Raw genomic sequence first — 14,991 nt, forward strand, 5'->3', positions numbered from 1 at the left:
TCATGCAATCCACCACATCCACGCTAATGCTACAGTATGAAGGGAAAAGGTACAAATGGATTTTCACCTACCTTCCTGCTAGAATCTTGTAGTAGGCAAATATTTGATCAGCCAGCTTGTAGACAAACTGATCAAAGCACAAGTTCACCTGAAATAACCAAAGTTCAAATTAACTTCACATACACACACACCAACAAAGCTTTTTGGAATTATATTAACAGTTACCTAACTAAGAAATGACTGACATAATAGGAGATACTATGGACAAGTGACACTCATGTTAACACCAAATATTTGAACCTACCTCAGCTTCTATTTCATCATAGAGGAACTGCTTCCTGAACTTGGTCAGGGCGTAGTGTGCACTGTCATTATATAAATCCAGAGGATACAGCACGTACCTGGAAGACATTCAAGAAAAAAGAAAATTAATACCAACAGATTTTCATTTGCATTCGGGTGTGAAGAAGAAAAAAACACAGGCTGAGATTGGAACATAGCAACTTGTTAAAAAGATGGAAAGCTAATGGATGGAGACAGCGAGGCCTCTTTATTTGGAGCTGGGTAAAAACACAATTATAACTGTCATACAAATACTCCCTGTCTTGATGACTCATTTTTTTAAAAGTCTTTTCAGATGTGAGCGAGCACAGAAATGGAAAACTTAATTAAAATAAAGGACGTGAGTGCACAGCTTCTCTGTTAATGTAGTTCACATATTAGCAGAACTCAACTGTTCCCATGTACTGTACAGCTGACAAGGATATTAGGACATAAATCTAAAGTTAATTTGGTTCCATGAATCATAAGTCAAATATCTACATGGGTAAAATACAGATTCATTTATTTTTTAGCAATTTAGGGTAAATTAAAGCTAATGTTTTAATTCCTGACAGTTTGTGTGTTATGGTTTATCTCTAATTTTAAGATTTTACCAGGGGGCCTGTTTGAAAATATAAGGTAAGAAGAAACAAGCACTGAAGTTTGAAGCACTAAATTTGGCATCATTGCTCACCCAAACTTTAAACGACACTCTACATTTTTGTTGGTTTCATAGAGAAAACAAGCTAGTGGTGCCATTTCCTGACACTGGCATTTTTAAATCCTGTAGTTGCTATTTCACTGTATCAAAAAGTCTCATTATTTCAAAGTTAGACAACAGTTTCTCAGACAGACAACAGTGAACTTTAAACGACCAGGGTCTGGAGACGGGAGACGCTCCACGCATCCATCTAGCTTAACAGTGCTAGGTGGATGACTCACTCAAGATAATTGTGACAATATTGGACTTTTTGTGACATTTCAGTTGGTTGTATAAGTTTTAAGCAGCTGCGTTTGCCTCTCGTCGTCTCGTCTTTTAATCTGTTTCCCACTTTTTACAGTACAGGCTCAGTGTTTTTCTCAGAACTGGGGGTGGAGGAATGTACTGTATTTGTTCTTCCTCACCATTGCTGCATTTTTACAACTTTTCTTTGTCCTGTGCAATTTGTCACATGGAGTAATGCACATTTTATTAGTCGATGCTGCTTAAAGAGAAATTAGGAGAATTTATCTTGATGCAGTGGATCTCTAAGCTAATACAAGATCAAACACTGTAATCTTATTTTAATTAACTGTGCAGCCCCCGATGAAAATCTTAAATTTGTTAGAAGTGTGAAGCAGTTGGGAGCAATAGAAAAATAATGTTTCCCACGCAGTCCCTGCAACGAAAAAAGATAAAAAGATGATTTCCGTACTCCATCATGGAAGCTTCCTTGGTCTCTAGGATGTGGTCGGTGAGGATCCAGGGCATGGACATCTCAATGGGGAACTGGATCCTGCGGCCCATGGTGAGCTCCAGGAAGAACTCCCTGAACCAGAGCTGGGAGAGGTCACAACATTGCTGCAAGGTTTCTGCATGGAAGATGTGGAGAGACACAGGTTTTATTAAAAGAGTTAACATCACGCAGCCGTTGAACAAAAGGTTCCTAGAGATTTCCCCCTTACCGCTGAAGTTTAACAGATGGGTGTAAAAGAAGGACTCGCGGTGAAACCTCTCAATGTCCACGATGGTGGGGCCTTCAAGACTGCTGCGCAAAGTCTTCTTAGAGCCACTTTTATCAGCGATGAGAGACTCCAGCATAGTCCTCACCATGTAGAGCTGCACGTAAAATGAAAGCGGCACAAATTAAAGCCAGGTAGGTGATTATGTTTGCTTTAAAAGAGCCACAAGGAGACTGAAATCTTATAAATGGTAGCACAGCGGAGGTTTTACGAGCCACATCACAGATCCTTCAAATACCAGTTCTAATCTTATAGGTGGGTGGCTTGTATAAAAGACCTTCTCCATGTTGCTACCTACAGAATATTATCTAATTTTAAAAAACCTACACGTTAAAATCTACCTGAATATTTACCAGGAATGTGAAATGTCTCCTTGTGTTTTTCTTTTTCCTGGTCTAACCACAACAGCACACATGCATCTGCAGGGAGTCTGTAGTCCATTTTTACATTTAACTCAAAATAAGCTTTGACTTCACCTCAGCGGGGAACATTTTCTTAGACCCATTTTCATAATCCCTATCATTTACTACTGAAAACTACTGGGGTTTAAAAACTGTTCAATGTAGATACACACAGAGGGTGATTGTGGAGTTGGGCTTTATAGTCCTGCACCTGAAAACAAGATTAGTTCTTGGAACCGAGCACTAAGCGGATAAATCTGGTTGGTTCATGCAACATAAGGTATGCTACAACAAAATGACAACATGTGTGAATATATAACAAAATTGTGCCGATGATTACTATTCAGAATTGTGCTTGTATGTGTTTCATTAGAGGGATTTAGGGACAAGCTCTGAGAGGAAAGGCTATATAACACTACAGATCTATGATGTGAAGAGAGAGAAATGCAGAATACAAAACAGGCTGGTTTATGAGGCATCGCAGCCATGCCTGAGACCTTATGAGCTCGTATTATCTCCCCCTGCCCCACTATCCAGAGGTGATTCGGCTTCGACATGACACGTCGGAAGACCTGAGCTCAAATCAGGTGTGCTACGGGGGCGCTGTGAGCTTCATAAGCCCGATTAGTGTTGACTGGCAGCTGCTCGGGTCACGGTGTGTAAGACCTCTAGAGGGGGGGTGCGGGAAAGGATAACGGGAGGAATGATAATGGGAGTCGGGGGGTAGAGAATGAGAGGCAAGAGGGTGACACCTGTGTGCTGGACGGCCCCACGGCGCGACGAGGAACCTTGATGTCGAAACCACCCTTGGGATCTTTTTCCCCGCGGAGGGCAGGATCGTTGTGCGGCTCGCGGCCCGCCTCCCAGTCACAGATCGTCTTTCGGATGGCCTGGAGGACGCTGGAGTGAGATAACAAATATGGTTAGGAGCGTAGTATTATGAGCAGAAATAGGGCAGTGGGGTTGTCAAACATTGGCTTGGGGGTTTGCGTACAAGCACAAACAACTACACACACACACACAGACGGTTGCATTCAGCTTCAATGGTGAATAATGAAAGGGAAGAAGTATGAAGAAGATGAAAGCCTTGCTGCAAGGCCTAAGCAGCTCAGTAGGGTTCGATCTATTATACACTACAGAGATTTCCTGGGGAACAGCTGCACAGCAGTGTACTAGAACTATCGAGGAAATCTGCAGGAAAACATATTCACAATCACATTTACAATCAACAAACAGTGTCAAACATGTTTACAGTAAATATGGTTTTGACAACACTGTAAGACAGAAAAATTATGATTTCAAAAGCTGTCATTAACATAACAAATGTAGACTCTGTTCATTCAAAAAATCAAATAAGCTCTATTTATCATTCCCTCTTTGTAGTCTGTAAAAGGACATAAAAGCTTGTATTCATATTCTAACTACATTATTTGACTCTTCACCCATCATGCAAAGTCTTTCCAAATTGTATGTAGATTTAATGAAAGGACTTGTTTCCTCTGGAGAACTGATGGGAATTTGGTATAAAGTGTACAGAGTATGTAGAAGTGATGTGCTGACTATAACCGAAAGCTGATTTGTCATGTGATCCGCACCTCTGGATGACGTTCTTCTTCTTCTTGATGGCCTGCCGCAGCGGGTCTCGCAGGGTGATTTGAGAGAAGTCCTGCAGAGCCGAGTAGATGGTGTGACGGATGGCGTGATTGAACACACTCTCCATGCGTCCCATCAACACCTGCAGCCCTTTTATCATCGCCATCACCTGCCAAAAAAACACAACGTTCACCGATGAAAAGGCCGCTAGTGAAATCAGAAATGCACGTATGCGATGAGTCACCACCACTGACCTCCACGAGGGCAAACTTCTCCTCGCTTGTGTAGTTGTATCTGGTGGCTCTTTCATATTCCTCGGCATTATCAGGACACTCCTTATTTGAGTACTTGTCTGTCGGATGAACCAGTTTCCAGGAGTACTGCGGGGGAAAGCCGAAAAGTTTTTGAAAATTTGAACACACAAAAAAATTGAAAATCAAGCAGCTTTAAAGCTAGTACAAAATTTAATTTGATGACTTTGACGACTCCTGCAGCTTTAATCAGTGCCAAAAAAAAAACAACTTATAATACAGTCATCAATACAGTCTCAACTAATCCGCTCCATATATTTTCTTCTCTGTACAATTTGTCCGTCCTCACCACTTCCATGACGTGTGCGCTCCACTGGGAGAGCAGCTGCATACCCTGCAGGGCCAAGTCAAACAGCTTCCTGTACTCGGAATCTGTCTTTTGGGCTTCCTGTCGCCCCGATCCAGTCACCACCTACAGGGACACAAATTAACACGCTTTCTCAGAAAACTGAAGGCCAGCTCGATAAAATCCTGACCTCCTCACAGTGCTTGTTAGACAAGATAATTAAACTATTCAGCGTTTTTCATGAAACTGACAGAATGAGAAAACCCAGTATAAAATAGCACTGTTGAGGATGTGATCATTAAAATGACTTGATATTTGTATTGGCAGCACATCAGTGATTCTGATCTGTGAGTCAGTCATTTAAATCTGCATTTGAAGCACACTTGATTGTGACCCCTGAGCAGATGTCTTGCCCCAGTGGGGGGGAAAGACATCTGATCAGGGGTGCTGAAAAGTCTGTTGTCTACTTGTAAAGGTGATGGATGTAAAATACACTCTTGTTTTTTCTCCTTTTTTAACAGGAAAATATCCGAGAGCACATAATGTATTGATCCGCTCTTCAGTTCTGTTACCACGTGCTCATCTCAAAGACAATCTAACACCTCACTGATGACCAATTTACAGCAGCGGCGTAATCAGGCCCTATTACACACTAACCTCACTGTTGCTATAACGAGCCAGCTCCGAGATGAAGCGCATATGATCCTCGCGGATCTGAATCATCTGCTCACAGATGTTGTACTGGGGGCTGCTGGATATAGACGTGCAAGTCCACCTGAGAGGGGGGAGAGACACAGGAGAGCAGAGTGAGGAAATGAGGGAGATAATAAAGGATATATTCTTGTTAAGAACATGTGCCAACACTGAAACACCACCCGGGGATTTAGGGAAAAGAAAAAGAAGAAAAAAGGAGGAGGATGCTATTCAATCGCAAAATAAGGAAAGACGTGTTGGTTCGGGGATGGCTACACAGACAATACATATTAGCTGGATCAATTTATTTTTGTTGTTTTTATCTCTTCAGGTGAGTTGTTGATAATAAAAAAGAATTACCTTATTCTTTAAAAAGGTATGAAGTGGTTAAACAAAAGACAGAAAAAACAAGTCTTTCATTTTTTTATTAATTTGACAATCGTATTAAAAGACAATCTCCCTGATAAAATAAAAAGGAACATTCAAACATGGTAATAATAGTATATAAGTGCACGTCAAAGAAAGTCATCTTTAGTTATGAGGATATGATGGCCTAATATGTAAACGCATTCATCATTTAACAGCCAGAAATGGTTTCAAGCTGAAATGTGTTCTTTAAAAAAGGTGCCATAATCATTCCTCCTGTTCATACTGACCATTAGAAGATCACTTCATGATGTATTTACAAGGTAAGTGATGGGGTCCAATATCCACAGTCCTTGTTCATATATACACTCATATACTTGAAAATTCATCTGAGCTATTATCAGTCAATCAATTAATATATATATATATATATAGTGCCCAATCAAAATACATAGAGCAGGTCTAGACCGTACTCTTTAATATGAAGCGTCAGCCATCCAAGTAAGTCAAATCAAGTAGATATCTTTCACAGTTACTGTCTTTTTAGTGCCAAGAACACTCTTTTGAAGGAACACAAAGATATGATTTAAAAAAAACTGTATCTGCGTGGCAGACGGCAGATATCCACTTAATATGACAAACTCAGCATGACAAACTCAAAGTGTTTTTGCACTGCAGGTGGCATTAGGTCAAGAAATAGATAAAGAAACAGATAAACAGCAACAAACTTACCCCGAAAGCAAAAACACTCTCTCTATGGTTCATTCTTCATATTTCATTACATCTACTTGGTAATCCATGTGTCTGTCAATGACCCTCACTCATAGACACATTCTGACCCCGCAGCAAAGTGCCTTTCACTCTCACCTGGATTTGTTCTCCTCAAAATGAGCGCTGGTCTTGATGTACCTGGACAACTCAATCTGCATGTCACCGAACAAAGGAACCACCTGGAGTTGCTGTGAACAGCGAGGACATGAGGAATGCATGTTTAATACCATATTAAACAACAAAGACAACAAATTCAAAGGAAGACTCTGCCTAAATCAAGCATTTACAGTGATGACCGGAGTTGTCAGATGTAAAACTAAAAGTGGTCATTAGCTTGTTTTGGGGGGTATTTTATCCTTTCTTACCATTGAGAAAAGGATGCATATAAAAGGCCCGTTATGTAAGACTTAGCATCTCTTGAAATTCTGTCTTAAAGTGTAAATACTGATTTACCATGAGATAGCTGTAGACTACATTTCCGTAACAAGGCATGATTTGCTGGCTACAAACACTTCCTTCAGTTAATCAGTAGTACAGTCAGGTTCTCACGCTTGGATCAATGTGTAATAGTGAAGGGAGGAATTTTATGGCTCTACTTAATGACCACTGCACAGTAGGTACACCCTGGGGTTACTGAGGAATCTTATAATTTAAAATGCAATTATAATCCAAAATCCAATTCCATGAAGATTATAGTTTTGCACGAAATACAATGGAGACCAACTGTATCTAATGGTACTTGAGAAACATGGACATTTGGTGTTGATATCAATTTTTTTTTTTTTTTTAATTCTCCCTCCTTTTCTGTGTCTGGTTGACAAGCTGCCTTATGGCTTCTTCAATATTTGTCTTTAAGGTTTGTATTATGATGATACCGCAATGTACTGTAGTGTAATTAATTACATATTCACATATACACCTCCATACCTTAAAAAACTTGTCAATCTTGGTGAGGTTAATTCTCTTCTTGGCATCTAGCTTGTAGATGTTGCTGCTGTTCCCATCCATGAGGTACAAGCCAAAACCCATTACCTAAGAAGTGGAACAGTGGTTATATATAGGATGTCCATTACTGACAACATTTCTCCGGTAAATTGTTTAGACTGAGCAGGATCACAAAGGCAATCATAAGCGAATCCATGCTCGCAGGTGCGGGGCTTACTTACTTTGAGCAGCATGTGTTTCTCATTGGGTGTGAGGTACATCTTGTTCTCGTAGTAATCGACGCACAGGTTGACGATATCAGCCAGCAGCTCTTCGTATCCGTTAATCACTTCCAGCTGCTGCTGCAAAGACTGGCAGACAGTACAGAACAGATGATTGAAAGGTAATAATAATATAATAATACAACCTATCATATGGTTTCAATCGACTCACTCCCCATTTTAATATTCTGTACATTTACTTAACCATAAAAGACTTGATTAAAAGCAACAACACAGCTGCTTAGGATAAAAATTGTTTCATCGTGGATGCTGGACGAACAGTGTCATGCATATCTGACAAACCTGAGTGATTTTGTTGTGGTTTGCGAGGAACATGGACAGGTTCTGAGACTCCTGAATGGACGAGGGCTCAGACATTTTTCTGAGGAACTGAGCAGCACTGGGAGAAAAAAAGAAAGAAAGACAGAGATTTTGTTTTAATAATACATTTTAAAAAACACACACAGAATGTGAGCATCTTTCATTAGTCAGTGAAGTAGAAGAGGACAGAAAAAGTATTCTAAAAGGGGGCTGCCCGATGCTGCCATCTAGTGTCTGTTTTGGTAATTACAGGATTCATATCTGGGAGGTTTTCAAAGTTTCTGAGTACCGTTTGTAGGCTGAGTGGTCATTCTTGACACTGCATTTCATGTTCTTCAGCTCGTCCAACACGGCGAACATGTTGATGAACTTTCCGAGCGTTAGCAGGTAGGCTTCGGAGACAAAGTCCTTCCTGCGCTCGGTGTGACAGAGACGACGGACCTCCCCGCAGAAACGGTCGATAGCTGTGCGCTGGAAGAAAGAGAGAGAAGGAGATTGTAGATTAGTTTGAGGCAGTAGTCAAGGAGGATACCTGCTGCTGATAAAGTGACTTTACCTGGAAGTACATGAAATTCATCAGCTTGGTGACTTCAGGCTCAAGGACCTCCACTGTCTTCTCGTAGATTTCTACTCTGTTGGGCTGTTCGTTGCATTTTACCTACAGAAAGAGAGAAAAGACAAATAATTGCTACAAAGAAGTGAGGTTAAGTGAATGAAAGAAAATGCAGCTTTTGTTTGTGTAAGAACACACAATGGTACCAGGAAACCATGACTACCTGTGGTATTGCACGTGAGCAGCTCCTCCAGGTGTAGAGCATGATGGCGTACCCCTGCCCCTCCTCCAACATTTCATTCTAATGCAAGAAACAAAACTTAAGTTTATACTCACAACACTGCACTCACATGTCACACCGCCCCCCCCAAAAAAATACAGTAAACTAAGCATGCACCATTGCTTCTTTTGTAAGTCATTTCTTCCCGGTGGGTGGCAGCGAGGTGCTTTCAAGTCAGCCTTGCTTTGGTACAAAGTGCTGTTTGATTCAGACCCCCCGAGCAATTATCCCTCACTAATTAGACACAAAGCCTCAGTATTCCTGCTAGAGATGGCCCGAAAGCACCCGTTTGTCCTCGGGCCCTTTGAGAGTCTCGCTCCTGGCCCCAGATCCTATGAGCTGCCCGCTACACAAAGCCAAAATCTCTGATGGGACAGGCGAGTCCCTGTCCCTTTTTCAAACAAGCCTTTGACCTCATTCTGGTGAATTTTGTTTCTCCACTGAGTCATTACTGAGGTGAGAGAGAGGAATGACATTAAAGAGGAAGCGCTAATCAGTCACTTCTCGTATATACAACCCTGCTGCTGTACCATGCTGGAGTGGACGGTGGCCTGCTCGATGTATCTGGCGATGCCTGTGACGAAAGCATTTCGGTCCTCGAAGTTGGTGTTGAAGTTGGGCTGTGGGAAGAAAATTTTGTTTATGAAAATGACACTGGTACAGATATTTAACATATAGTAATGCTTACATTAATTGCTACAAGTGACATGTCAAAATATCTTTGTTTAATGTGGCCTGATTTTCTCTTCCTTTAAAAATTTAGCATAAAGTGATGAGTGTCAACTAGCTGAACAGCTGTTCATGGTGAAACTGATGTATAGAAAATGTGTGTGAAAAAAGTGTCTGACTGAAACAATCATTATCATGACATAACTGTATGCCTACAGAATAAGTGTGCCTTTATCAGTCTGCATAAGTGAAAGGCCGGGCAACCGCAAATCGCCACCATCAGCACTGACCTGGTACATGACCGAAGAGGGGAGAGGCTCGATGCATGGCTGCTGGTCCGGGAGCGGCAATTCCTCCAGCAGGTCCACGTTGGACAAAGCATCCTCTAAGGTCACAGTGGACGCCATGCTGCTGGAAAGGTCAAAAAATGAATGATGTTTAAACTGTTGTCCAAAAATGCAGGACCTATGCTTTAGAGAGTTCACACCAAACCACAAATGTAAATAGAATTCATCCTCTTGGTACCAGGAACATCTGCACAACGGTTAGTAGCTATCCATCCACTAGTTTTTTTAAATATTGATGAATAATCACCATATCATTTTGGTTAAATACACAAATGGAGGTATAATAATAGTGATCAAATGTTGCTATCCAGTAGAGTAGAGTAGTATCTTATAATAATGATTAAAAAAACTACAGTATCATGTTTCCGCTTTTCAGGAAGGCAGATAAAACAAACTCTTTCTTAGAAATAAATAGGCACAGAAATGAGACTCCAGCTCTATACTGTGCCTTTAGTAGTCGTGTTTGAAATATGTCAGTGTAGGATTGGTGGCCAACCAACCAACTGACATAGATGAAATCCCTAGACTCCAGCTGCCACATGCCTAAAAACAGCATAATGCTTTTTTTAATGCTTTGATAACATGAGACAGTGTAGGAGGGGGTAGAGGGACTCTTTTGGGGGTAGAAGGAGGAGGCTCTGGTGTCACTAGACAGCCTGGAGGCAGCAGCACAGCAGAGGATAGCTTGGTGGAACTAAACTGAACTTCACGCTTAAAACTAATTGCCCCACAGTAGTCAGATTCAGCTGCAGACACAACGTCTTTATCTCTGAACAATCACTCACAAGCAGCTTCACAGGATGCTTTAAGTTCCCCTTTATGTAAACAGTGACCAGGCTTCACAATGCTTCCTGTCCAAACAGCCAAACAGGGGAACAAGGTCAGTGCTGAAACATGGACTCTGCACTGCAAACTAACCTAATCTATGTAATTATCATTTATAACAGTATCTTATCGTCTTTTTCTTTCCACATACTTCCTCCATCAATATTGTGTGATTAAATTTATGAAAAAGAGAACAAGCATGGCTTTCACATTGTTGCTGTTGTGTCACTTTTGCAAACATGCATAAAACTGGTGCGACTGCAAATGAAGTGGACAGTATATATGATATTTGCAGGTGTATATCATACAAATACACATTATTTCATGTTGTCTAGAGATCTGCATGCCCATCTACATACCTGGACATATTCTCTGCGCTTAGTTCATGTACGGACAAGCATGTTAAGAAACTGCTCCATGTGCTGTTGTTAGTGTGAATATGACAGGAATTTCCCCAAAAGTCATGAGTATGTTGGTGTCATCAATTGTGTACTACATGCTAATAAACCAATAGACCATTTCAGACTGGAAACGAAGGTGCAAAGTTGCTCTTCTGCTCTTTAGGGAAATTCATGATTGCAACAACAGCAGTGTAGTTTCTGCAATCAAATGCAGAAAAATCACTGAAACAAAAAAAATCCTCATGAACAGATAAGATCATGTTTGTCAATAAAAGAATCAGTTAAATGCTCAAACTGTAGCCCTGCAGGCTGCATCGGTCAGAGGCGTGGTATGCTTTGGTTTGCATTCTCACGCTGCGGCTGCTGCTGCTGCTGACTGCTGACAATCAGAAAACCTATTGCAATCAGAACTGACAGTGAGTCAAACAATCCACAGTGACTATCCACCAACACAAAAGCCTGGCAGTGACTGCGTGCACAGGCCTGGGGTCAGAGGAGGTCACTGACCTACTGCTCTGTAGATGGAAGTACAGCCCAGAGCGCAAAGAGGAGAAAGGATCCATATAATTAAAAAGGACTACTACAGAATAGTAGTCCTTTCATGCCTTTTGTCAGCTCTTCTAAAACATGTTGTTTAGGGGGTCTACTGAGAAAAAAAAAGACAGTTGCCATGACACTTTTAGTTTGGAGATTACATGGCAGATATAGAGTCTTAGTCTCACCCCTCTGAATTATGAGATCTGGCTGTTGATTAATCACCATATCATTTTAGTTAAATACACAATGGAGATCTTTTTCCAATTTTCCAGTAGAGGGGTATGGTACTCAAACATCATGTTTCAGCTTTTCAGGAAGGGTGATGAAACAAACTCTTAGAAATAAACTGAGTTAGAGATGATAGTGGAAGAAATGAAAGCTAGATGAGGACATAAGACCTCAGCTATATCACTATAATACAACTTTAGTAGATTTTAGGCAAATAAAACAGTAGACAGCCACTACAAGCCCAGACACGTGGTCTACAAAGATCTCTACAAAGTGACCACAGCAAACCACATCATTACACAAGCAGCTTTGCTTTTCAGGATGAAAATGAAGCACAGAAACAAATATGGGTTGGAATGGTATCTCTAATCCTTAATGACATGACAGAAATTATGTAACTTCACTTGCCAGATATTGCATAGTCAAATTAGTTTACCTTTTTAAAGATCAACAAATTCACAGGATTTCACCGATCTACCGGTGGTACAGCAGTGCACCAAAGAAGGCAGAGAAGAACAAGACCGCAAGCTAGAGGATTGTAAACAATGCAATATTTAAGAAAAAAATGCATTCCACACATTTGCTAGATATCAAAGGTACACATGATGCATTTCGGTGAGTAATGCTCATTGCAAACAGAAGCTTGTTTGTTTACAAAAAAAACTCCACAGGGTATCTTTAAGGGTACTTTGTAGCTTATGTTACATTAAATGTATAATTCTGAAAATGACTTTTTAATAGTACAACGCCATTCCCTCCTTTTTATAAAGCAATAGAAGACCTACTTGGGGTCAATAAACTTGCATACCCATATATATATATATATATATATATATATATATATATATATATATATATATATATATATATATATATATATATATATAAATGTGTCACCTCATAAACGTATTAACAATGAAATGCACCTCCTCATTTGGACAATAACACATTATTTAAGCTCTGTACTCCAGCACAATTAGCTTGAAGTGACACGATGACTGTATATATTGGTTGAGAAGTGAAAGAATTGTAACACTTTGGATACATATTTCAGTTCCTTCACTGTTCAACATCTTCAATTTAAAGCCACGAAGCAGCATTTCATATCCGATATGTGAGGGTACAAAGCCAACAAAACCAAAATAAATGTGTCACTGCCATAATGAAGTTATGCACAGATCAGAGAGTATATATAGCTGTGGTAAGTTACAAAATACAAGTCTTTGAAAGAGGGAAGGAAGTCAGATGGGGAGAACTATGCAAAGCGGCACTCAGATCGTGTCTCATTAATGATTCAGCCCAATCTCTTTTTTCAGTATGACAAACTGAAGTGCAAACACTCAAGCAAGCAGCACAGGAGAGTACAGACCAGTCTTAGCAACAAAATGGGAAGTATGAGTCACAGACAAAGAGACCATGTGATTTTTTTTTTGTTGGGGGGGGGGGGGGGGGGGGGGGGGGTCTACTTCATGAAACACTGTAACACTGATGTCCAAGAAACTGAAAGTAGCCAATGAGAAAGGTACACAACATTCAAAATAAACATTGTAGGCTATTTGGATAGTGTTCTTATGGAAGTGCAGATAAAATAAAATTCACACAGTGGAATAGTCAGCTATTGTTGAACCTTTTGGTTTTCTTGAACTTAAGAAAGTAAGAAAGTCCATTTACTTAAAAAAAAAAAAAAAAAAAAGGGAACCCTGGCTTTTGTTTGAGAGCATAGTTCCTCTTAAGACTGCAGCCTCTACAGCTGTCTCCTCTGATAAATCAAGAGCCAGACAAGGGACAAATTAGTAAAGTCATGTCTCTTAATGTAGTCTGTCAGGTTGTCGGCCAATATGCCCACTGCTGAAGTTGCACAGCATGTGTTTGTCGGGCTCCCTCGGTAATTACACGGTAAGGAGCTTAAACCAGCCTCAAGTAGGTAACCTAGGTGTGAGAAGCAGAGGTCAACCAGAAGGCACCACCATACAACTATAGTAGTAATAATACCACTAGTAGCTGAATCGAGCCTCTTGACACTTCGTGGAGTTTTGTCAGACGTCAGAAGATTAAATTACAAAATTGGCCAAGAGATGTAAAGTGTCAAGAAAGAAACCAAAAGGAAAGTCAAAGGAGTGATGACTTTCTTCCAAACAAATAGTCCCATATAGTCCAATAAGTATAGGGCTGCAGCTAACAATTTGATTCATCTTTCAGTTAATTAATTAGTTGTCCGGTCTATAAAATGTCAGAAAATGGTGAAAATGTGCTCAACATGCATCCTTAAATGTCTTGTTTTTGCCCCGACCAACAGCCCATAACCTGATATTTAAGTTTGCTGTCACAGAAAGTAAAAAAAAAAACAGAAAAATATCCACATTTAAGAAGCTAGAAATAAAAAAACGCTGTTTTTTAAATTTATTTCAGTCAATTATCGCACTAATAGTTGCAGATCTAAAAGTATAAATGCAACTTGACTAACCCGACCTGAACTTTGACAATTCAATGTCCACTTTTACTTAATGAATAGTGTTATAATAATCTAACATGGGGTCATATATGGGCAAAAATATGTTGAGAACTACTGATCTAGACTAACTTGGACATTGTTCCTAAAGACATGCTGCTGTTCAGTTCTTTTATGCTGTAGGTGACATCAATGAAATTCAATTCACTTTCATTGTAGTGGAGCACCAGCAGAAATGTTTAATCTCCAAACCTCTGAAACAGAAGCTATCAGCATCAGTATGTGAAATTTTTAATGCGAACAGATCTTTTAATTAATGGCAGTTACTGTATGCAAACAGTGGTCGTGCAAAGTCCTTTCCAAAAGAGGAAACATCAATCTGTGATACAGTATGACTTGCATCTGTCTCGTGCGTGATAGAGCAGCTCAGTGGGTGAACAATTTGACACTTTAACAGGTTCTGCTACAAAATAAAACCAACAGATCACGCAGACATCACACATCTGAAGTCGTGAAAGGAAGTCACATTTACAGTATTCCTTTCAAGCGAGAAACAGATGCAACAACAACAATGTAGGCTCTGCACAATTTTTAGCTTTCCACAGAAAATGGCAAATTGTTACACTGCCATCGCAGTGTGCCAGTGACTCGGGAGGAAGTTGTAGACGTTTCTTTAGTCTGAGGTGTAATAATCCGTTTTCACACCTTACAT

At 40.2% G+C, this 14,991-nt stretch overlaps 1 protein-coding gene across 1 annotated transcript in view; it reads right to left on the bottom strand.

Annotated features, from left to right (window-relative positions):
• cyfip1 (cytoplasmic FMR1 interacting protein 1) overlaps positions 1–14,991 on the bottom strand; it is a 28,763-nt gene that overhangs the window by 12,022 nt on the left and 1,750 nt on the right. Inside the window, exons 2-19 of the mRNA XM_062424969.1 lie at positions 9,783–9,903; positions 9,354–9,443; positions 8,767–8,844; positions 8,547–8,648; positions 8,280–8,461; positions 7,973–8,069; positions 7,631–7,759; positions 7,392–7,496; positions 6,561–6,652; positions 5,292–5,409; positions 4,638–4,760; positions 4,292–4,417; positions 4,040–4,206; positions 3,197–3,344; positions 1,987–2,140; positions 1,737–1,893; positions 305–401; positions 72–148 (exon numbers count right to left, since the gene is read on the bottom strand). Of these exons, the coding sequence (XP_062280953.1) occupies positions 72–148; positions 305–401; positions 1,737–1,893; positions 1,987–2,140; positions 3,197–3,344; positions 4,040–4,206; positions 4,292–4,417; positions 4,638–4,760; positions 5,292–5,409; positions 6,561–6,652; positions 7,392–7,496; positions 7,631–7,759; positions 7,973–8,069; positions 8,280–8,461; positions 8,547–8,648; positions 8,767–8,844; positions 9,354–9,443; positions 9,783–9,899 (2,159 nt within the window). The 5' untranslated portion in view covers positions 9,900–9,903. The remainder of the gene's footprint in view (positions 1–71; positions 149–304; positions 402–1,736; positions 1,894–1,986; positions 2,141–3,196; positions 3,345–4,039; positions 4,207–4,291; positions 4,418–4,637; positions 4,761–5,291; positions 5,410–6,560; positions 6,653–7,391; positions 7,497–7,630; positions 7,760–7,972; positions 8,070–8,279; positions 8,462–8,546; positions 8,649–8,766; positions 8,845–9,353; positions 9,444–9,782; positions 9,904–14,991) is intronic.

Source organism: Scomber scombrus, chromosome 8 (assembly GCF_963691925.1).
Source record: "Scomber scombrus chromosome 8, fScoSco1.1, whole genome shotgun sequence".
Classification (NCBI taxonomy): Eukaryota; Metazoa; Chordata; class Actinopteri; order Scombriformes; family Scombridae; genus Scomber; species Scomber scombrus.